This window comes from Natrix helvetica, assembly GCF_964273705.1.
Source record: "Natrix helvetica genome assembly, chromosome: 2".
Lineage (NCBI taxonomy): Eukaryota > Metazoa > Chordata > Lepidosauria > Squamata > Natricidae > Natrix > Natrix helvetica.
In genome coordinates, this window is record NC_138552.1 from 107,966,579 (window position 1) to 107,991,494 (window position 24,916).

The following is a 24,916-nucleotide window of genomic DNA, read 5'->3' on the forward strand; positions in this document are numbered from 1 at the left end:
CTGTGCCAGTTTCATGCAGCATGTCAGTTTCCTGTTTTTTAATTAAAACTTTTTACACCTTAAAAGTAAAAGGGAGACTCAAGCAGCATGGCACATATAAAAGGTAGTATCCTTGGGCACATTGGCATGTCTAGGTGCTCTGCCAGAGACCCAGTGAGAAATCTAATGACCACATTGCAGATTGAGGAGATGGAAAAAAACAATGGCTTCATCCCACTTCCCTTTCCCACCAAAGCAATGACATCTGAACTAAAATTATATATGTATATTCTTCATAGCTATGATTGAAGTACTGTATTTCTCATTTTATTCAATGGAACACAAATAAATGAGAAGATAATTATGTGGTTAAGTCTGCCTTATATACTTTTTTCTTCAGTAAATGACATCTGGGAAGAAAATCTGGACTAGGATGGAAAATAGAATGGAACAACGGGACTATTTGATCCCAGCCCAAGTGCTCCTCACTACCCTCTACATTAGAAAAAGAGTTGTATTGAACTCAATGGCTGTATTAATTCCAAGAGATGTAATCCTTGTGCATTCTTAAAACAAACAATGAAATAAGCAACTCTCATGGCAGCATACGACACCCCCTTAGTTTATTTTCACAATAAGCCTAGTGAGGTGGAATATACTAAGGGTTAATGACCAGCCCAATATCCGATTATGTACAATTATTGATTAAGGGTAAATCAATTTACCCTTAGGATATTAACTTGGGAATTTAATAACTATAGTACATTGTTATCTGCAGCCCAACTTTCCAAACTGTGAAACATTTCAAATTATATATTTATTTGAGTTGTTTTCTTTGGAAGAAAGCCAGGGAGGGCTTGGCATTTTAATAATATTTTTGAATTGTTTTCAAAAATAAAGGTTCAGCACAGTAGGAGACCTGATTTAAAGTCTAACCTTGCCAGACAGGTAAAGTTCTTTGCTTCACTATTAGATGGTTAGCAAGATAAATAACAATTCCAAATTGCTATTACCATAGTTGAGAGTCCAAACTCAGCTATGTCTCAACTTCTGTAACTCAATCAGCAATCTGTTGTTCTTTTCACCCAGCAACTAACTCTCTCTCTCTCTCTCTCTCTCTCTCTCTCTCTCTCTCTCTCTCTCTCTCTCTCTCTCTCTCTAACAAAAAAATATATGAATCATGCCTGTTCTTCAGGCACCTTAACTGCTGTGTCTAAGTAATATTATATATTTATCAGCATTCCCCACTGTGCTGGCAGGAATTGCCTCAGGGAATAAGCATTTGATAAGAAGTCAACTTGTTTGCTTTTATAGGCAAGTTTTGCCTTACTCAACAGAATTGATTTCCTGTGTCCTCCTTCTGGCAGGAAAGGGAGTGGAAAGAGATTCTGAATTTGGAAAGATGGGCTAGGTCTACACAATATTAAGGTTTAGCACCAGCAAAGTAAACATCACTTCAATAGCACTATCATTTGCATTTTACCTGCCTCACTAAGACTCAAAAACACCAGGTTTTGCACAACAGTTGGTTAATATGGTTTGTAAGGCTGCAGCTCAATGGCTGAATTTGTAGAATTCATGTGATTTACACATTTTGATTTCTGGGTTTGCACACTATGCACAAGGGTAAAACACAGCTGACTAGTTTGTACACAGCTACTGTGATGTGGGAACCATACCCATTAAGTTGATTCTTTGAACCATGATAATTGAAACCATGGGTTAATGTGTTGTATAGTCAATGGTTTAGGCAACTACCGGTGGTAATTTTTATCTTGTCAGACAAGTTGCCCCATGGTGTTATTTTATGGCTTCAGTGTGTCTCAATTCCAGAAAGTTAATAAAGTACATTATGTGAACACAACCAGCATATTTAATATGCGGACCTGCATCTCCCAAACATCGGATTTCACCCCAAAGTAAACATACATCAATTGAGGTTCAACAAAGTAGTCAAACAATCTGTGTTATACACCATCTTTTAAAAAGTAATTCATAGAAGAGTCTACAGGAGCCAGGCAACAGCTAGTTTACCTAATTTAAGATGGCATATATTTGCTTTCTATCAAGCTACTTCTACACACACACACACATTTTTCTCTCTCTTTAGGCTCTCCTCTTCTGTTGCCAACCAGGACAGCAAAGAAAAAACTCCAGATAAGAAAGGGCCACTAAACATGTCTGCGTGTGAGCCCAAAGCCAGGTTTCGAGGATCACGAACCGCGCAGGCCAAAGCCCTGACCTGGCGTGAGGGGGAGGGGCGGGTCAGGGCAGGGCAGTAATTGGATCGGGTTAGGATGGGCGGGGCCCGCTCTCCTCGCGGCGGCTGCCGTTGCATGCGCGTGGTGAGTGCTGGAATGCGCGGCGCCGTTCGCCTGCCTTCGCCGTCGCCCTCCCCAGCGGATGAGGCTCTCCGCCGGCCCTTGACTCCCTCCAGCCGCCTGAGGGGCTTCCCAGGCAAGCGCGGAGAAGGGGGAGGTGAGGAACACCCGGGCGGGTCTGAGAAGACGGGGGTGAGGGGGGGGACCTGTTGCGCTGGCGGGACGCGGGAGCGAGCTTGTGGCGCTGTCCAGGGCTGATCTGGAGGAGGCTGTTAGCGCTGCTGCCGCTGCTGCGCATGGGACGGCGGCGGAGGGGGTGGAGTGAGCGGGTGGGGAAAGCCGAGCAGGCTGGGAGGACGGGCGAGCTACGGGGCCTCTCAGGAAGGAAGCCCCTGGAGGAGCCCCAGAGGAAAGGTCTCCCTCTTGCCGGGGAGGCTTGCCACGCCGGCTCCCCCCTCTCTCATCACGGGCCGTTACTTCCTTGCTGCAGGAAGAAGGGAAGGAAGTTTGGCGGGGAGGAGCCGCCTCCGCTGTCGTCTCCCGTGCTGAGAGTTGCCGAGGAGGCCGCAGCAACAGCAGCCTCCACTGCTTGGAGCTGGACAGCGATTTCTCGCCGTCCTCGCTTTCGGGCCCCTTCGCCGGGAGCGGTAGGTTGAGGTTGGGGCGAGGGTGACCTTGGGCTCTGCGTCCTGCACGGATGGAGAAGCCGAGAGGCGTTTTGGCACTGTCGCCGCCGCCTCGGCCCCTGGGAGGTGTGAGTGGGCCTCGATCGTCTTCTCCCCCGCCACGCTTTCCTACCAAGGTGGCTCCATGCTCCGCTCCTTTCTCGCCTTCCGGAGCGGGGCTGCTCGCCTTCCGGAGCGGGGCTGATCTCCTCGACCCATGCCCTCCACCTCGTATGCGATGGTGGGGTGGAGTGGATGGTTCTTTTTTTTTTGTGGGGTGGGGAAGCAACAAGGCAGGAGCGCCTGTCGCCAATTCCCCCATTTTCTTAGGTCGGGAGCTGCTTGGGGGCGGGGGGGGAAGGAAAGGGGAAAAAGTCCCCACCCGCTTTCGCTGCCGCCTTGGGGGAGGGCGAGCGAGAGAAACTTGGGCGAATCTTCTTCGTCTTCGCTGACTTTTCTGGGAGCCCACTAGAAAGCTATGGAGGAGCTGGAACTTTGGGAGGAGGGTTTAAAGCAAAAAAAGGAGGAAAGGAAAAGTGGTAGATGATGCATCTATCGCGAGCCTTGGAGGCCTTGAGTTGGCTGAGTTTGAATCTCTGGTGCAGGCAAGAGTTTTGCAAAGAGAACTGTGCTTTGTGCTCCTACTTGGTATTTGAGAAAATGGCCGAATGCCTATTTCTGGAATGCAACAGCCGCCGCCGCTGCCGATGGTTGGCTGGGCTGGCAATATACATTCACTTAGTGAGGGGCTTTTTAAAGTGCAAACTTTTGGACGTTTATCTGTGGTCCTAACCTTGTGATTCGTTTATATATTTACCGGGAAGGGGGGGGAAACACACTTGGTCGGGCTTCAAAATCAGTTCTATATAGAATCGGACTGAAGGCCCTAAAGGTTGATGCTCCAATTAAAAGATTCTTTCTGGCTTTTGAAAACTTTAAAATTGCAATATAGTTTGCTTCCTCTGCTAAGAAGCAATTTCAGATCTAGATCTGAGAATTGCTGATCTTTTTATATTCGGACCAGAGCAAGCAAGCATATGTAAATTAAAATCACCCCATGCTGTTAGTTTAATTTCAAGACTGAATAGCCCACCCAGCAGGCTTAAGAGTGGAGTAGCAAGAGTTCGTGTATTTAATTAGAATCTAACCAAGTACATACTAGTTTAAATTTTTGAAAATAAATTGATCAAATATGATTATCCAATATTCTTACTGACAAGGATTCTTACATACTGTAGTAACAGTATACTAATGCAGTCTCGAAACATAAATTTTCAGTCATTTCATAATGGCTGTGTTCATGTAACATAGTGCACAACAAACTAATGTGACACATTTTAACCTAGAATTTTGTGCAAACTCTGCCTGAGTTCGTTAATGGTTCAGTGAGTTGTCCAACCGCAGAAAATTAGATTAATTCCATAAAATGCTGTGCAAACATAGTAAGTGGCTATGAGGTTTTGTTTTTGTTTTAGCTTAGCCTAGCCTAGCATGATATGCAGACAAGGCCATTATGGTTTGTGCAACAACTATAGTTAAAAATTCTGGTTTAAGATGTGAACCCAGTCAGTGTTTTAAAAAGTTGCAAAGGTCCTTATTTCAAATTATATTGCTTTAAATCTAATTTCAGCCACAATATATAGTGCATAATAAATACATTTTTATACCTTAATACAGACTTTCTCAAATTTGTCCATGTGAACTGATAATGTATTAGGTTATTAACTACAGTGAGTAAAATACAGAGCAGTTAACTTTGCCTGATAGAAGTTAACTTATGAACAGGCATGATTCAAGATAAGTGAAGAATCACAGTTAACAAATGGACGTTTTAATTGGCTCTTCTCTATGACCTTTATTAACCATGCTTTTGGATTATTCATTCTCTCCCTGTAGATGTTTTGTGTAATTGAAATATTCTTATATCTTTGAAATGTAAATATATCTCTGCAGGAACATACATGCATTTAACTCAGGTGTTCTAGGTTTTTGCTGTATTTAATGGAAATAGCTTTACTTTGATTTAGATGTCATTGACAGCCATATTGTGTTTTTTTGTTATGTGCAAAGGAGGCCAGTGGGCATACTGTGGTTTACTTCCAAATTTCGTCTCAAAAGTATGGTTTGCTAATTTACCAATTGTGACTTGGTTTAGTATTATATTGGATGTGGAACACATGTTTTTTTTTAGTTCCAGAGTCTTTATGAATTGTTTTGTAATATGTTCTAGCCAAATTGCAAGATGTAAGAAAATAATAACTGAAAACTTGACACAAGATTAGCCAAACAATATATTTACTTTGCTAGTTTAAATGAATCTTGCTTCTAGCTTGTTCAACCAATTGTGATTAAAGCAGTTTATTTGGTGCTGCAAATTAGGTTTGCTTTAAGGAGTTAATGTATTACTTTAACTTACAAAATAAAAGGTGTGACCAACTTTATGTGATCCTATTTGATTAATTTTCTGAAAAAGATGATTTCAATACTGTATGGATTAATTAGCTTGTTTTTAAGATAAATGTAGTTAGATATATTGCCAATAACATTGCAATCTTAATTAAATTGCCCTTACTATATTGCTGGAATTATTTTTTTGCTTTGTAGAATGTAGCTTCACCATAAAAATGAAATTTACTCAGATTTCTTTTCTTTAACAGAATTGTTGTTATGGCAATGCAAGTGTTGGGGCAATCTGGTGGCAGCAGCCTATTTTCTAGCAATACTAACCTTAACATGGCACTGTCAAACGACATGTATGACTTTTCGGAACTTTCCAAAGCTGAACTGGCAGCCCCTCAACTTATTATGCTGGCAAATGTGGCTCTGACAGGAGAAGTTAATGGCAACTGTTGTGATTATATGGTTGGTGAAGAGAGGCAAATGGCTGAACTGACAACGGTGGGTAACACCAATTTTTCAGACAGTGATGGAGAAGGAATAGACGATTCACAAAGAACAGAGAATGACTCTGAAGGAATAGAAGATATGGATATTGACCTTATTACTCCTGAGGCTCACAACGCAGAAACAACTAGACTATCAGAGTCTACTGTTCCTCACTCTTGTAATCAAGAAAAAGTATTTTCGTTGGAAGCACCAGATGCTCAGGAGAGCATAGATGACAAATGTAAGGGTTTGAAGAACAAACCATTTCGTTGCAAACCATGCCAGTATGAGGCGGAGTCTGAGAAAGAGTTTGTCCATCATATTCGGGTACACAGTGCCAAGAGATTCATTGTAGAAGAAAAAGCTGAGAAGCATGGCCAGGTTAAAGAAACTGACTCTAGCACTACAGAGGAGGTTGATTTTTCTAAGGGGCCTATAAGATGTGATCGCTGTGGCTATAACACTAACAGATATGATCATTATCTGGCTCACTTGAAGCACCACAACAAAGCAGGAGAAAATGAAAGAGTCTACAAATGCACTATCTGTACATATACAACAGTCAGTGAATATCATTGGAAAAAGCACCTCAGAAACCATTTTCCACGAAAAGTATATACATGCTCACAGTGCTCCTACTTTTCAGATCGGAAGAATAATTATGTACAGCATATTCGAACTCATACAGGTATGCGTTGCACCTTACTTTTTGAAGTCTGTTAATGAATTGTAATGAGCTTGTGCCAGATTTGCTTATATTTGTGCTTGTGTATTATCAGATAAATTTTAATGTAAAGGTTTAACATTTCATGATTTGAAATGTGTGGTCAGTTATGAATATCACCTGCTGATTCTTGCTGATATGCTGTGGTTAATGAATAAAAAATAATAAAGCAATTGAATAGATTATATTTGCAATATTCATTCCATCAATCTAACAGCATTCCAGATCTGCTTTATAGATAGAACTCTCTGGAGCAGATTTGAAAGTGATTGATGGAAAAAGACATATCTCCCATTGTGAATGGAAGCTATTTCAATACCTTATGTAGGGAAAATAAATTCTGTGCCTACCAGGCATACTGTGTTCCTACTGAAAGCTCTATAGTATCTTTCAGGACTGGAACAGCCTTTCAATTTAATGCAGTTTATCTATTCCAGATCAGTCAATTTATATAATGTTTATCTGCTTTATAGATAGAACTCTCTGGAACAGATTTGAAAGTGATTGATGGAAAAAGACATATCTCCCATTGTGAATGGAAGCTATTTCAATACCCTATGTAGGGAAAATAAAATTCTGTGCCTACCAGGCATACTGTGTTCCTACTGAAAGCTCTATAGTACCTTTCAGGACTGGAACAGCCTTTCAATTTAATGCAGTTTATCTATTCCAGATCAGTCAATTTATATAATGTTTATTGTTCATACTCTACATTGCAGTACATTATTTAATGTAAAATGTTATTATGGTTTCTAAATTAGAGGATATTTAGGAATGAATCAACTTAAGAAAAACATTTGCAATAGCTGTTAACTAAATGGGATGTTCTGAAAAATCAAAGTGGCAGTCATAGCAGTGTGATTGAAACCTTGCTCCCTTTTGTATATGTCTTTTCACATCCTTGTGCTTTGGTTGCATTGCTGCTACTGTTATCTTGATATTTTGGCCTACCTCCATGGATGCCAATATTATAAACTTCCAGAAGTATTAAGATGGAAAAAGAATGATGGTCATATTGAATTAAGCTTTGAGTTGATCCAGCAAATTATAATTGGTTTAGATTTAGGTTTAGGTTTAAGATAAATTGCTTTGAAATAGACATTCTTTATTCCACTAATACTAATAGCTTAGATACCAACATTTAAAATATTTCAAAAGGGAAAAACATTTGGCGTTTAGTTAAAAAAACAGCATTTGTTGACCTTGCATATTTTGAGGGGCTTTTATTTATATATATATATATATATATATATATTAAGATGATTAAAAAAAATAAATTTTAACTTTAAAAACTTAAAATTTAGTCAGTTTCCTTGCTCTCAATTGGGAATTCAAGATCACCAATGAATTTGAGTAATGGAGAATTCAGAACAAATGAAAGGAAACATTTCCACATGGCACATATTGAAATAATGCAATTTGCTGCCACAAGATATGGTGATAAGTATTACTTCGGGCAGTTTTCATACTAGTTCATCCACGTAGGTGTGTTAATAACCCTATCCCAAGATATAGAGATCTTATGAGGATAATACGAAGTGAATAACCCAACATTACATAACAAACAACATTCAAAGTGCTATTGAGACCATCTAGATATCTTATTGCCTTTTTTTGTTCTGGCTCTTTTTTCCTATTGCAAATAAATAAAAAGATCATTGTGGTTTTACAACTGTGATACAATACAGGTAGTCCTCGACTTACAACAGTTTATTCAGTGACTGTTCAAAATTACAATGGCCCTGAAAAAAAGTGACTTATGACAATTTTTCACACTTATGATCATTGCAGCATTCCCAGGGCCATGTGATCAAAATTCAGACACTTGGCAACTGACTTGTATTTATAACGATAGTGTCATGGGATCATGGGATCACCTTTTGTGACTTTCTGACAAGCAAAGTTAATGGAGAAGCCAGATTCATTTAACAGTCTTACGATTAATTTAACAACTGCAGTGATTCACTTAACAACTGTGGCAAGAAAATTCATAAAATGGGGCAAAATTCACTTAACAACTGTCTTGCTTAGTAAGAGAAATTTTGTTTTATTGCTTTACATACATTTTGGGCTCAATTGTGGTCGTAAGTCAAGTAAGACAATTACCTGTAATTGTTACCCAGCAACTTAAATAAATATATATAAGTATCAGGCATGAAAAATGTATAAATATAATCAACGAGCTGCCATTAGTCACGTTCAAAATCTTAAAAGGTAGCAAACAAATTTATAAATTGGAGAAATCCTATAGCTAGTAGTTGTGATTTTAAAAATACATTCAGAAATCACTTGGTACCAGAAAAGTAAGAAGTAGGGATTTTTTCTCTATAAATTTTGAATGTTGTTTACTAGGCTAACTTAGTAAACAATAGCTAACTTTGAATCTTATTTAAAGGAAATATTGAATAATATTGTTGCTATGAAAACTCTTATTATAAGTATAAACTCAGATGAGATTATAAGGCAAAGTATGCTTGAAATAAGCAGATAAGGAAAGTGCTTCGTTTTTGGGAGAATTTCATAGTGATTTTGGATGTTGTGTGCTAGTTTTAAAGAAATAGTTGTTGTCTTGATTTTATATTATATATATGTGTGTTGCATTTGTGCTGATAAATAAATAAAGCACAAATGCAACACAAATGTAACAAAGGCAACATAAAAAAATGGCTTTCTGCCTAGATGGCTCCTAGGGTGAGCCAAAAGACAAAAAAGAGAAGCGGTATGCTCCTTCACATATTTGGGCATACCAGGGGTTGAGACACAACACACACACACACATACACACATACACATATGCGCTGGTCTTGTTGTATTCGGGTCTTTTCCCATGTAAGATATCTTACATGGGAAATGACCCGAATACAACAAGACCAGCATACCTACACCCGTGAAAATCTATAAAAACATATATATGTCTAACAGATACTGGTAGTCCTTGACTTATGACCACAACTGAGCCCAAGATAAGCCTTGTTGCTAACTGAGAAATTGGTTAAGTGAGTTTTGCCCCATTTTACGACTTTTCTTGCCACACTGTTCGCACTTTATGCCAAAGACAAACAGCCTGAAGATGGCGAGTGAGATCTCGCTGAAATGTTGCCAAGACAATCTCAATCTTACATGGGAAAAGACCCGAATACAACAAAACCAATATATATATATCTCACAATTGGAAATTCCAAGAAAAAATGTTGGTTTTAGAGCAAGCTGTATGATTAGTGTTACGATGCAGTTTCAGAATAAAATTTTAAGTACACTATTGACTTACAACAGTTCATTTAGTGACTATTTGAAGTTACAATACCAATGAAAAAAGTGATTTATGACCATTTTTCACACTTTTTCACACACGTTACAGCATCCTCATAGTCAGGTGATCAAAATTAAGGGGCTTGGTATCTTGCTCTTATTTATGATGGTTGCTGTCAAGGTCCCGAGAGATGCCCTAATCATTGACGTGCGGTGATGTTTATGGCTGGCGAGGCACCGACGTCATCAAATGATCATCATGAAGGGAGGACTGTGACAACTTTGATCTTTGCAAGTGTGCAAGCAAAATACCCCAGGATCATGGTGGCGGGGACAAAAAGTCCTTCCGCTGCGCTGTGGAGAAGAGCCACGCTGTGCAGGTGGCTCCTCAGCACTAGCCTCAGATCAGCGCGAGCCGCTGATCTGAGACTAGCGCTGAGGAACCTCCTGCACACACGGTCCCATTCCCCTCCTTCCTGAGCCAACATGAAGGGGACCGCGGCTTGCGCTGATCTGAGGCTAGCACTGAGGAGCCTCCTGCACAGCATGGCTCTTCTCTGCAGTGCAGCGGAAGGAGTTGCTGTCCCCCAACCATGATCCTGGGGTATTTTGCCTGCACGCTTGCAAAGATCAAAGTTGACACAGTCCTCCCTTTTTTAGAGGCTTTTTAAAGCCTCACCTCAGCACTCGCCTTTTCCCCTTTACATTTTTTTTTTTAAATGATGAGAGCGGTGAGGCTCTGCCTCCCCTGACTGCACGTCACTGGCCCTAATTAATTGTGAGTTGACAGTTGCAGTGTCCTTGAGTGATGTGATCCTTTTGGGACCTTCTGACAACCAGAGTCAAAGGGGAAGCTAGATTCCTTTAACAACCATGTTATTAACAACTGCGGTGATTCACTCAACAAGTGTGGCAAGAAAAGTCGTAAAATGGGGCAAAACTCACTTAACCAATTTCTCAGTTAGCAACAAGGCTTATCTTCGGCTCAGTTATGGTCATAAGTCAAGGACTACCAGTATCTGTTAGACATTTTATAGGGCTATTTTATTAAATGCTACAGAGTAAACTAGTAGGAAGACTACATCTGAAATATATTAGAAGAAGTAGGGAAAAGAATGAAATTGCAATTTTCTTCATAAATGAAATTTGAAGGTAATGTGTGATTTAAATTATTGATAACTTAAATTATTTAAACATTTAAAATAAAAAATGCAAGTTTAAAATGTTTTCTAGATATCTTCCCTCAATTTGCTTATTCTTTTATTTCATATCAAAACTAGTCACATTTAGTCCCAAGCATATTCTTCACCTCCTCCCTTTGATATAATATTTCTCTGTCTCCCTCTCTCCCTCTGCATGTATGTATGTATACACAAATATACACATATGTACACATATATACATAATGATATAAATTAGATTAATGAATTTAGCTTGATTTTACCTTTAATTGTAACTGAGCTATAACCTATCATCTTTAACGCAATTTAAAAGCTTTACTTTTCATTCTTCAGTGGTTTTATGATTGTATTTGTTCATTGAAGAAAAAATATGATTGCTTTATACTTTGAGGTAAATAGGATGCGTTCAGTATACAAAGTCCTGAAAACAATCCCTGTTTCCCCCAGTTTTAAAGCAGCAGGATAGGGCAATCTACCAATTGTGCATTGATTTTCACTGTCTCTGTCATTTTAAAGTTGGGAAAGGAGGGGTGATGATTGCTAGTTAGTCATATGATGGCTGTGAAAACTATAATGTGCAGGTGGGAGGAAGGGCAGTTGGAAGCTTCTGGGGGAGTGCATTTTCTAACAGCGCTCAAGCACGCATGCTTAGCCGAGTTTTCCTATTGCAAAAAATATTTATTTTGTATTCCTGGGTAACAGCTACGTTTACAAAGCAAGATATTTCACTTTTTAGGTGAAATATGGCATCTTGTGATAGTATCATTTATGTTTGCATTATTTGCTAGCCATTTTGGACTCTGGGAAAATAATTATGACCAAGTACAGTAGTTTAATTCTCTATGACAACAGATTTTATACTTGATTTAATGCTCTGTTTTCACAGGCGAGCGTCCCTATCGATGTTCTATGTGTCCTTATTCAAGTTCTCAGAAGACTCATTTAACGAGACATATGCGTACTCATTCAGGTTGGTAAAAAGGTAGTTCAAAAGAGTTAAGATGGTATTTTAGTTACATGCAAGGTTGTAGGCAGCATTTCACAGAGTTTTCCATATTAAACTGTTAAGTGCTGAAAGTTAGCAATGCAGGACTACATGAGCCAAGAAAAAAGTAAAAACAAAGCAGACTTGTTACTTTGTGGTGCTAATTTCTGTAAAGTATTACATATGTTCAGACTTTAAGCCTTCTTAGGAAGATAATGTTAATTCTTGGTTAGATGTAAAATTCAATCTGAATTATTCTTATTTTCTCAAATCCTATAGAAAATTATATTCACTATTTTGGGATCTATTCAGTTTTATATATTTCATGCATCAGAACATATAAAGTGCTTTCTAAAATGGGAGGATGAGAGACATATTTTGGGCCTGCATCTCTTTCTGAGTCTTCCTCTTCTTGAAGAAGCTTTCCTGTATTTTCAAACTGTTTTTTGGGAAATGTTATGCTGTTTTTATTTTTAAAAATGTACTTGTTCAAAATGCTTATCTTGGATTACTTTAATTGGTTAAAGTAAGGGTTAGCAACTTGTCAGGTCTCTGGTCCTTCCAAAATTCACTTTAAAGTCTTAAAGGCTTGCCAAAGCTTGTGAATTTTTAGTGATTTCTGAAAATAATTCTGTTTTAATTCAGTTCAGATTTTGGGAAGTCGTGGTTATCATCTGGATTGTGGGAAGGTCTGACATTTGAGGGTATACCATGTTGCTGACCTGATCTAAAATTACACATTGCAGTATTATATATCATATTATTATATATGAATTGATTACATTGTAAAATAATGCCTTATTGAAAAGGTCTTCTGAGGGAAAAAAAACCTATTATAGACACAGTATAAAAGTAACAGTTGCTGATGCAGCAACAGCAGCTTCTGTAGCCTGGCCCTTAGATTCTTTGCTGACCCACATAGCCTTTGTTTTTGGTGTTACTGGCTCTTTAGCAGCTGCAATTTGCTTTTTAGGGTAGGAATGCAATCCATTATGGGGATATAGAGATGCTGTAATCATCATCTCTTAGCTGTGCTGTTCCAGAATTGAGTGAATGGTATATATAGCATGCTATCAATGATATGTGTAGTAACAGTGCAGTATGGCTTTAAGCCCCTTTCTCCATTTTGGCATTGTAGAAGAGAGTTGGTGATCTCTGCTATCTCTTGCTATCAATTTCCTTAAACTCAGTGTAATCCACAACTCACTAGGTAATATTGCAATCCTGCTTCATGCATATCTTCTGAAGCTCAAGATTAAATGCAAAGAATGCTCATGAGTCTGGATCAGTGAAGCCCTGAGTAGAGCTTGCTTAAGCACTAGTTTTAGGGATCAGGAAGGAAACCAATTTGAATCCTCTGGGGAATATTTTTAAACTCTTATTGCCTAATCTGTAGGATGTTTTTTGAACTTTGATGTTGTGTTTGTACTTGTATGTGTTTTCTTTTGGGTTGTCTGTGTCACTCAGCTAAGCAGTATTGATAGCTGAAATCTATGCCCAAGGTTAGGGCCATTGTAGCACTTCTACAGCCATGTGATGAAAATATGGGAACTTGGCAGCCTGCCCATATTTATGACTGCAGAAGTGCTTCAACTTCCCCCTTCTATGCTCTTTTAGCCCCCTACATTCTGTGGCTCTTGCTGCCCAGCTAACCTTTGCCATTTTCTTGCTTTTGCTGTTGACCAAGCATGCCCGGGCTGGCCTTTGTGAGGCAGCTGCTTACTGCACCGGGCCTTCTAGAGACCATGTGTGGCCTTCCCCAAATCATGTGTAGCCTTGTGAGGTTTTGAACCCTTCCAAAGCCTTGCGAGAAGGCCATACATGAGCTGGCAAGGCTGCATGCTGTTTTGAGAATAGTGCAAGTGGCCTTGGAAGAAGGCCTCCAAAGGCCAGCAGCAAATGGCCAGGCTGGACATGCCTTGTCAGCAACAGGACAAAGAAGACAGTGAAGATCAGTTGTCATGGTGGAATACAGGGCAGCAAAGGTCTTCTTGGGGGTGGGGGGACAACAGCTGCTTTGCTGTGCCCTGTTGGAGCTTCTCGAGCATTGGATGTTTCCTGGGTGCATCCTGAATACTGCCTGTTTTGCACTCCATTGTGGACACTTCCCAGGCATTTGGCACTTCCCAGGATGTAGAGCCTTTACACCACACTGCTGGGCCAGGCTGGGGTGACAGAGGCTTCCAGGGGTGGCTGTGACTTCTTTCCCAGGCTTCCTTTTGCTTGCACTGCACTAAACGCCCTTCCAGAGTTGCATATGGTGTGTCTTGGGTCTCCCAGGGCCTCCCCTAATCCCTGGAGCCCCCCCCCCCATTTATCTGGGGCTCCCTCTAAACAACCAGCGATTCTTGTTTAATGATGGCATGTCACATTTCATTTTATGACCACTTCATTTCCAGTCCGGTTGTGGTCGTAGGTTGAAGACTATCTATATGGAGTTCTACTTGTAGCAGTTTATTGTAAACATTCCGTATTGTTCCTTCAATTTGCTTTGTTCGAATGTGAGTGTTATTGTCTATTTGGGAGAATAGCACCAGAAGAGTGATATAAGCATGCTTAAAGGAAACTGAATTTGCATAAATTCAAAGCACAAAAAAACCCCACAAACCATTTAGCCTATTCAGTTTACTCAGCTGCATAATTTTGCAAACATTTTGAAATAATATGAAAGTTAAATTGCAGCAATTTATTCATCATTTTTGCTCAGAATATTAAAGTAAGATACGCTGATTTCCAAATGGTTGGATTTACAGTCTAAATATTACAATATTATGTGCCAGGGGTGGTTTGGGGGTCTGTTATTCCTTCATGAGAGTATATTTTTTGGGGGGTACGTACAATAACTGTGTAAGATAATTATTCATCTATAATTTCCATTTTTCTACATTGCTTTCAATGGACCAGTTTGGTTTGGATTCCAAATGCTAATAATACTGTAGAGTGATCTTCTGGTATGTATATAACATAGATGGAATGTCTAATTATTTCTTGCATGGTTGTTTTCTTTCTTGTATTTTGTTGCTTTTTGTGAACACGTTAAGTGGAAAATCAAATTATTCTTAAATGCAAGAAGTTCAATGGCATGATGAACTGTATAAATCTGTAGCTGTACATAATTTGTGATTTGTAATGCAATGGTTAGTAATTGCTTCTTCCTTGCTTTAGGTGAGAAGCCATTCAAATGTGAACAGTGCTGCTATGTGGCATCAAACCAGCATGAAGTGACTCGACATGCAAGGCAGGTTCATGATGGGCCCAAGCCATTGGCTTGTCCCCACTGTGATTACAAAACAGCTGACAGAAGCAATTTCAAGAAGCATGTTGAACTCCATGTCAGCCCTCGTCAGTTCCTTTGCCCAGTTTGTGAATATGCTGCATCCAAGAAATGTAACTTGCAGTATCACATCAAATCCAGGCACCCAGACTGCTGTGATATCACAATGGATGTCTCAAAAGTAAGACTAAGAACTAAAAAGAATGAGGTTAACACTTCCGAGAATGATATTAACACTGAGAGTAAACTAGAACAGGAACAAACAAAGAAAGAGTTGAATGAAAAGAAAAACGAAAGAATTGTAAAGGAAGAGAAGAAAGAGAGTTTGTCAAAAGATAAGAAACCAACTAGTAATGCAAGTGTAGGCCAGATCACAACAAGAAGCCGCAAAATAGTTAGTGAAAGAAAAGAAGAAAATGTCAAAATTGAAAAAACTAATAAAACTAAGAAGACAAAAAGAAAAGCAGAGAATAGCTCTATTTCATTGACAAAAGATTTATCAACAGATATTGATGTAACAGTGAGAAAGAAAAAGAAAACTGAAAAACTATCACCCAAGAGTCAGGATGAAAGCAAATTGGAGGTGACCAAAAAGTCAAATTCTTGCCTTAAGAAAAACAAAAAAAAGAAATATTTGAAGAATAAAACTACTAAAAACAATAACAGTTCTGATAGCAAAAAGATCTCAGATGAAGCTTCTGTTTATAAAGAATGTTTTCTTATCCATGAAAGACAAAGGAAGACATCTGATACTTCTTCCAGTGAGCAGGAACCTGTGCTGCTCATTGATGGAGAGAATCAATTTGCACCTGAAAATAACATACACCAAGAGCTACATGAACAGCAGGTAGACACAAATGTCCCAGCAGAAATGAAAAACCAAGAAATATTTACAGGGCAAGAGGAGATTGCAAAAGATGTTTCAGAGAATAACACTGAAACAGGACTGGCAGTTATGCCTGGGGCCAGTTCTGTGGATTCAAATGCCACCATGGAAAAAGAAGCAAAGGACATTTTACCAGATTTATGCCAAGATATTCAGATGACACAAACCTGTGACATGGAAAGTGCGACTGATCCAGATTTAGTACAAGAAATACGGTCACTGCAAACATGTGACAAAGAGATAATGAGTAAAGCACATCAAGAAGATGTTTGTTCTACAAAACAATTACAGGCTGAAGACCCAGCAGGAGCTCAACCTTGCCAAAAACCAGAAAAACTTGAACACAATACTGGAGCAGATTTGGCTTCATCATCACCAAGTGGCACAATAGTGAATGAAAATCAGGATGTGGAAGAGGATGAAGGTATCCATAGTCATGATGGCAGCGATATAAGTGACAACATATCAGAAGGCAGTGATGATTCTGGATTAAATGGTGCTCGGATGGCCCAAGAAAAAACAGGTCAGAAATCATCCCAAGAAGTAGCAGAGGCTAAGCCTACAAAGGAGAACTATGTGTGTATATTTTGTGACCGGTCATTTAAAAAAAAGGGTGAATACAGTAAGCATCTGAATCGACATTTGGTAAATGTATATTATCTTGAGAAGGCAACAAAGGAGCAAGATTAACCAAACACAGTTTAATGACAATTTATTCCTTTTTTGTAAAATCTTCTAGAGCTTAGGTACCGTTCTTGTAGAATCTTTGCTTAAGCTCAGTTTGCTTTTACTATTAAGTTGTTGGTTGGTTGTTTCCCCCGACCTTTAAAGAAAAGTTGAACTAATTAACTATATGTTTCTCTTTGATTTGAGAAGCCAAATGGGATATGAAATGTTGTGGCTTACAAAGCTGACAAAAGTCCTTGAGAGAGAGAGTCCTTGAATCACTTGCATGTTTCTGTTGAATTGCAACACATTTATATGTACAACTTCATAGGTTTAGGAATGAACAGCCCAGGGGAACGTTCATGGGTATGCAAAACCACTGTCATGTTCTTGCAGAGGTCTGTTTATTTCCATAGAGCTTGAATTGTAGATGGTACCAGTTGATTAAGTCCCAGATCTGTGCCTGTCCATTTAATAAATTACAAGGAGAAAGTTTAACCTGAAAAAGTCTATTATTTCCCTTAATAATCGGAGAAAATAAAATATCATTCAGAGTTTACTTCAACGTGCTATATTTCTGATCACCTAATCTAGAACTCCTTCTTGAGTCCCATTTATGCACACTTGCCACAATATGGAATTATTTTACTGTCATGCAGTTCTGTGCCATTGCAATAGATGAACATGAGAACTACATGGATAAGAACAATTGTTTGAGTACATTCCATATGTTCAAGTGTGCTCTGATTATTAAAGTACTTGCCAGTCCCCAAGTGGAAATGTTCTAGATATAGATTGCATGGTCAAGGAAGCATCAATTTTAATACATTAACATCTTATTCCATGCAGAACCTCTTCCTTAAAAAGGTGAGTATGAATTTTGGATAAAAAATCCTGAGGCTGTTTGTCCATGGTTAATAACTCCTTGAAAATTTGCCAAGTAGACAGGCCATCTTTGCTAACAAAGTTGTTCTATAAATGGAATCTTAGAAATAAAAATATATATAATTTTGATGCTCCTGGTAGAATCTATTTTGGTTCTTTTTTTATCTTAATGTATTAGTAGGGTGGATGCTTAAAAAACTCAGCTGTACAAGAAACACAATAGCTTATTTTGTAAAAAGAACACTTTTGGAAATAAAATGAGGTTCACTAGCAGTAAAAAAAATTCATGAACGTATTTTTAATTTGAATATACATTTCAGGTCCCCCAATCATGATCAGCAAGCCAAAATCTTGAAGTTCTTTCCATCTATTGATTGGTGAATCCATAATTTGGTAAATACTTCTTTAAAACAAGGTCATTTCCTTTTGTGCTTTAAGATGAGAAAAATGTTGCACATTATTGTTTTATCTTTACCTATGCAGTTTAAGTCTTTAGGAGTTTAGTATTTTTGTTGTATATGTACATTTTATATATGCATGTTTAGTTTTGTTAAATCAATTTCTCCCCTTAATGTTGACACATTCAGATTTGTTGCTTATCATGGCCAGTATTATTTGCTTCTTTTGACTATAACTTTCTGATTCTATGTTGGTTGATAACCTGTAAAATTGCTTTAATACTTTTAATTATATCATTTTGGACAAATATTTATGTACATTTCTGATTTAACTGTTAAGAGTTGCACAAATAAGTCACGTGTTCTTACCGTGGTAGCTTCAATAGAATTGTGCATAATGTCTTTATAGCGGGTGCTGTCTAATGTAATTCGGAACTTATCCTTCTCTTAAAAAGGCTATTTAAACTTAAATCCCTGTATAAGTTTCCATTTAAAAGAGCTTTCTTCATTAGAAACATTATGGATCCAGCCCATTATTATTTGTATATATTCTGTTTAATAGTACTTCTGCTTTTTGCATTATAAATATTTTGCCATACCCCTGCTGGGAAAAATTAAAATAAATACAATATACATTGGGATTTGTTTGTTACCCATTCCTTTTAGAGGGGCTTATGTGAGACCTTTCTTGGTGAACTTAAAAGTATTAATAGAGATACTTATTTGGTTTTAAGACATTGCTAGCATTATAAGTGAAATATCCACTGTATTTCATAATTAATTAATACAAAAAGGAATGGCTTGGACCATAGCTCATATTACATTATGATTTTTCCCAATGTGTATTTATTTCAGTGAGTGTTAATTATACTCTGTTAGGTGAAATTGCCTTGATAGAATGAAATTGCTCATTTCAAAGTTCATAAATCAGAAAAATCCTGATAAGCAACAAACCTTGAAAATGTCAGTTGTAAAAATTTCCATTTCCATTAAATCAAGTTCTAAGCATCCTGATCCTTTTTATAATTCACATAAAGAGAAATTGAAATGATCAGATATCTGAAGAATAAATGTTCAGGCACAGGAAGAGAAGCACAACTTTATTTTAAAGAGACTATTAATAGGTAACATTTGCTTGAACTTTCTGAAAACACAGTGAAAAGCTACAGATCGCAAAACTGAGCATGCAACCTTTCATTTTTGTTCATTTTCAAATAATTTTTGCTTTTGTAATAGGTGCAAGTGTGCTTTCCAATGCAGCAAATTAGCAGACACGAAAACTTGTATTGTCAAATCCACAATCTGCTGCGAAGCCCTATTGCTGTATTCTTGAATTGTGTTGACTCATGTCTTAATGTGTGTGCATGAGAATCTCTTGATTATATCTCCAGATGGCTCTCAAGAGACTTATTTGCTGCTTCAGAAATATTGAAACAAACTATAATATTTAATTTTTCCCCTTGAAGAAAGTTGATCTTGCATTATAGTTTGGATTATATTTAATTTTTCTGTATTCCCTTCTCTTTTCTCTTGGAAATGTTTATAGCTGTTTCAACATAATTAGACTGAATTGAGAAACCTAACACTTTTGTGGAAGTGTGGATGGCAGATTTGCAATAGTGGCCAAAGATCTGAGGGAGAAAAACCCTTTAGGACAAAAACAAATTGTGTAATATTAGTTATTTGTGTGTGGAAAACTATGTCAAAACTTACTTCGCTGTGACAATCATTGTCAACTGAGAATCAAGTTGCAACTATATTTATGTTGATCCATTAAACATTGCGGAAATGTCTTCCTAACCAGTTAGCTAAAGTAGCATTATTCACAGTTCTGTTGACGGATGTAAAATATTGTTTTATATGGGGGTTGGACAGAGACCGGAAACTCCATTTCTCTGGAATTTTAAAAAATGTCTTCCTATTTTAAGAGAGATGCTTCCATTTTGTAAGCCTTTGCGGCCTTGGTCTACATTTCTAGCATTTTTTTTAAACCAAGTTGGTTGGAGAAAAAAAGGCAGATATGTAGTAATAGTGTTAATCACATCAGATAACTTGATGTATTAAAATGATATATGACTTGAAATAGGTACTAGAAAATTATTAAAAGTTTCACAGTAGAAGGGATTCGAAAATAGTGCCTGAATTCTTGAGCATGAGAATGCAAAGGAATGAAGTGTTAAATGAACAAATATGTCAGTGATATTATGATGTGTCCCGAGATTTATTGGCTTTATAACTATCATAAATCCCAATATATTATTAAGTGTTGTCTGTTTAGAAGAAGACAGATTTACATGTTTTAAAGTATGCCAGTAAACGATGGAATGTCACTCCTATCTTCATGTTAGATGTAGCTAATGAATGAATAAATTAGGGTTAAAAGTATACATAATATAATCTTTGTTTGCTTAAGGTAGTTATTTCTTAAATTGAACATTAAGATTATAAGAATTTGGATATTTTTCCAGCTTCTTACTAAAAGAAGGCTTCTTTTAGCAGCAGTGCTTATTGCAACATCTCAACTTGACATATACTTTATTAGTCTGTCATGTTGAGCACTGTAGTTAGTAGCACTGTTAGTATTTGGAAACAAATACTTGAACTAAATTCTACAAGTAAATTAAAGAATATTTAGGAGCTTGCAATACAACTGAAGATTGCTGCTATCTGGAGCTTGATTTATATATAAGGCAAGAGTGTCAACCCTGTTTAGTCTGAGGACTACAATTCATATCCACAGCAAGCTGGAGGAAGAAGGATGCTTTCCAAGGATTCATAGATGTCACTGGAATCAACATTATTTTTCAACCCATTTAAAGCCTTTTGGAGGAGATCTAAGAGAGAATGGGAGCAGGAGGCATCACAGTGGTAAATTGCTCCAGTTTTCACTCTTATTTCCCCTAGTGGTTTAAAAACTTTCTGCCATATTATGCCTGTGTGATTTGAGGCTGCTTTGGACTGTTTTTTTAAAAAACGAATAATTTGCTTCTCTGAGACCTCCTGTTTCTATTGTTATTCTAACGTAGTGGGGGGATACAAATTTTAAAAATTACACAACTGAAAAGTGGCCATTCTCAGCTGAATTTCAGTGGTGTAATCTCAGGGTGGTAAAGGGCCACCTGTGACCTAGATCTTTCAATTCTTGTTATAGGCAAACTGACAGGTCAGTTTATGCACAGCATTAATACTTTCAGTATATAATATGTTTTGCTGATGAGTTGTAAACAGAAGTTAATTTAAATTTATTGAATCTTCACTATGTAGCTAACATGCTGAGGTACAGTATTGATATCCAAGTAGGTTCAGGAATTGTTTCAATGAATATACAATTTTTCACCTCTAAATTTCAAATCACACTAGCTAAATAACTCTTTTGTAAGCTGGCACTGAAGTGTTTTATGTTTCGTTGCACCGTGTTTGATGCTTTTAACAGTGCAATACTTGTATTATTATCTCAATTTAAACCAAAGGTAATTTGTTTGTGCTTGCTATCTACTGTAGTGCATGAAGTGCTTTTATACATTTGTAATAGATGTAAAATCAGAACAGATCACATGTCCTGGGTTTTTTATTTACCTAAACTATGTACAAGTCTTTGTTCAAATTATAAAGTGTTAAACTGAATTGCATATTAACCCTTGAGTGTATTTTCCCAAGCATAGTTATAAGGCAATAAACTTTATTAAGGAAAATGCATAGTGATAATTTGTCTTTTATTCATTCATGTGTTACAAATGCCTATTATGTACAGTATGAATTCATGGTATGAAGATCTTCATTGGCTTAGTGATAAGGAGACATTTTGATATATACCAAAATGGAAGAAAATAAAGGGTAATTGCAGATTGGCCAAGTCAAATCACAATTGTTCATTAAGAATACACATTTAAATGGATAATGGATCTCTGACCTGCAATACAACAGATTGCAATACACTTGATGTAGAACAGGATGGTTGTTAAATAACCTTTTGGCACTTAATTTATTGGGGAGGAAGGGGTTGTATGGCAAAACCTATGCTGGGTGGATGATAATTAACAAGAGGACACTGCAGTATTTTTCACTTAGGCGAGTCAGAATTTCTTTGTTATTTTTCTGGTATTGAGGGAGCAAGGTTTTATTTCTATTAAAATAATTGAGACAGGTAAGCCTTATCTTTATACTTCATGTTTATCCTTTTTCAAATATTTTACAATTTTATATGTTATAAATTATATAATTTAAAACATAAGTTAATTATATACTTAACACATATGCTTAGATTGGTAGCTTGTTGAGTTCTTTGTAATCATAACATCCATTCAAAGTTATGAAGGTAGCAAACAAAGGAACTTAGTATCTGTACCCAAAGTTATTGCTATTTCACTTCCTTTCAATCATAGGATTAAGATTTGGGTGTTTATGAGGTATGTGTGTGTGTGTCTCTGTGCAGGGGCTGAAACTCCTGCTTGGATTTCAGCAAGGAGGATTTTCTTGCATGTCCTGTGCTGGGCCTCCCAGAGTTTCCCCCACCCCACGCTTCTTATCTGGGACTCCATCTGCTTAACTACCTGAGAAAACGGGGAGTTCAGAAACTGAGGCTGTTGGAAAAAAGTGGTCATTTGGCTCAATGACTGAGATTCCTGTCCCAACTGTGGTAGTTAGGCAAAGTCTACCTGTCCTAATAAATGCTACTGCTTGTTTACATCTTAGTTCTCTAAAATAATCTCAGAGGAGAAAACATGAATGGTATCAGAGGAGTTTCAGAAAGAAAATTACGGAATGAAATCCAGTAATCTTTGTTCTATAGAACCTGAAAGAGAGATAATTGTCCTCTCCATTGCTCTTGCTATTCACTTAGTATGTTTTCCAAAAGGCTAAAGAACTCCCCAGAATAGCCTGATGGGAGGGGAGCTCTGGAAAAGAATAGCAGCAAGATAGATTTCTCCCACTGTGTGAAAAATTAAAAAATTAAAAAATTGTAGCTTTTAAAAGGGGAAATTAAAAATTAAGGGATATTGAAGAAACAAAATACCAATAGATGAAAATAACATTTTAAAGCAACTTATGTACAATACTAAGTTTATTTTTGAGACATACTCAGTTAGATGGATCTTCCTTATTCATATCCAATATATATCTATAGGATTGGAGTCTTACTGATCGGATTCTTATGCAAAGGTAGCATGTAGTAAACTTCTAGTGCTTTGAACTCAACTCCTGTTGTTGGTTACTTGCGCCTGACGAGAGATGACTGGCCCAAAGTCACCCAATTAGCTCTCAAGCCTAAGGTGGAATTTGAACTCATGACCTCCTGCTATCCATTAGACCAAACTGCTCTCTACTATTCCAAATTGAAGTGGAAGGATGCAACAATTTTGAAGCAGGAGATAGTTCTGCAACTGAAATGTTGTATCGTGAAGGCAATAAATGAGACCATAGCACTGCTGGGGCAATGCATAGTTTGCAGCAAGCAGAATAGAATATATACTTAAAGAGTCCACTCAAGTTTGCAACACTAGGGTTAATACAATTAGTGATTGCTAAATAGTAATAATTTCTAATGCAAACAGTCCTTGACTTACAATAGTTCATTTAGTGACCATTCAAAGTTACAATGGCTCTGAAAAAAGTGACATGACTGTTTTTCATAGTTATGACCATTGCAATATCCCTATGGTCAGATGATCAAAATTCAGATGCCTGGCAACTGGTTCATATATATGACGGTTGCAATAACCCAAGGTCACATGATTGGCTTTTGCAAACTTCTGACAAGCAAAGTCAATGGGTAAGCCATTATTAAATGTGTTACTAACTTAACAAATGCAATGATTCACTTAACAACTGTGTAAAGAATAGTCGTAAAATGGGGCAAACTCATTTAACAAATGTTTTACTTAGGAACATAAATTTTGGGCTCAGATGTGGGTAGTAACTCGAGGACTACCTGTAGTGAATTCTGTATCATCCTGAGTTGTGATCAAGCTGCCATGTTAGTAAGTATTTTTGGGTTTTGTTGGTATCTCCATCAACCTTGCGTACATAGAAGTACTTACCAATAACTGAATTGGCAAAATGTTTGTGAAAATTCTGTCATCCAAGTCATAGTTGCCTTGATGGTGCTTTTTCCTTCCAAAGGCAACTGGACTGTTTTTTTCGTTGAGGAAGAAGAAAACATTTTGCATCTCATCCAAGAAGCTTCGTCAGTTCTGATATTGTGGGGGATGGATGGATATGGAGAAGGGAGGATGGTGGTGGCGGCATGTATTCTTTGCAGTCATCTGGTCATTAGCACTCTTCTGCTCTCTGTTGAGGCCACTTAGGGATTTACCTGTGCCTCCAGTGTCACCTGAATCAAAGTGCAATTGTTTGTGGAATCTTGGAACTGCTGCAAAGGCTATTAAAGGCTGGAGATAAGTGGTGTTTTATGCCTCCTCCTCAGTTGAGGGAGGACTAAATTAAATTACCAGAATACCAGAAGGACCAGCTTAAAGCTTCTTGTTATGTATCTTTGAAATCATCTTGTGTATTGTAATCCTCTTTCTCACACTAGCTCTTCAACCAATTTCGTTGTATTTAAGTACAATGACAATAAAGATTATACTTACTTCAGCAGCTATTGTATGGATACATTCTCTCTACTCCTTCTCTCAAGAATTTTTTGCTAGTAGAGGAATCCGGCATATTTTCATATCCAGTGCTATTGTTCAAAGCGACACCTTGGTTTCTATGAATTGATACATTATGTAAATATAACACATTTGCTCATCTTGCATAATTTCATTTTAAATTGTTAACCTTTTTATCTTACCATTCTATTCAAAATTATGTGTAG

General features: G+C 37.5%; 1 protein-coding gene across 7 annotated transcripts; it reads left to right on the forward strand.

The window, feature by feature from the left end:
• The first annotated feature begins 2,324 nt into the window (after positions 1–2,324).
• On the forward strand, positions 2,325–21,785 carry REST (RE1 silencing transcription factor). 7 transcript variants are annotated; one of them, XM_081940481.1, is made up of 6 exons: positions 3,451–3,570; positions 5,623–6,539; positions 11,892–11,975; positions 15,156–16,673; positions 18,022–18,094; positions 20,840–21,785. In XM_081940481.1, exons 1-5 carry the CDS (start codon positions 3,509–3,511, stop codon positions 18,054–18,056), a joined length of 2,616 nt encoding a protein of 871 aa, XP_081796607.1. In that variant the 5' UTR covers positions 3,451–3,508; the 3' UTR covers positions 18,057–18,094; positions 20,840–21,785. The 7 variants fall into 7 exon arrangements, with proteins under 7 accessions (XP_081796603.1, XP_081796605.1, XP_081796604.1 ...); XM_081940478.1 differs by lacking the exon at positions 3,451–3,570 and adding exons at positions 2,440–2,457; positions 2,791–2,947 and having other exon boundaries at positions 15,156–21,785; XM_081940480.1 differs by having other exon boundaries at positions 18,022–21,785.
• Positions 21,786–24,916: the final 3,131 nt, after the last annotated feature.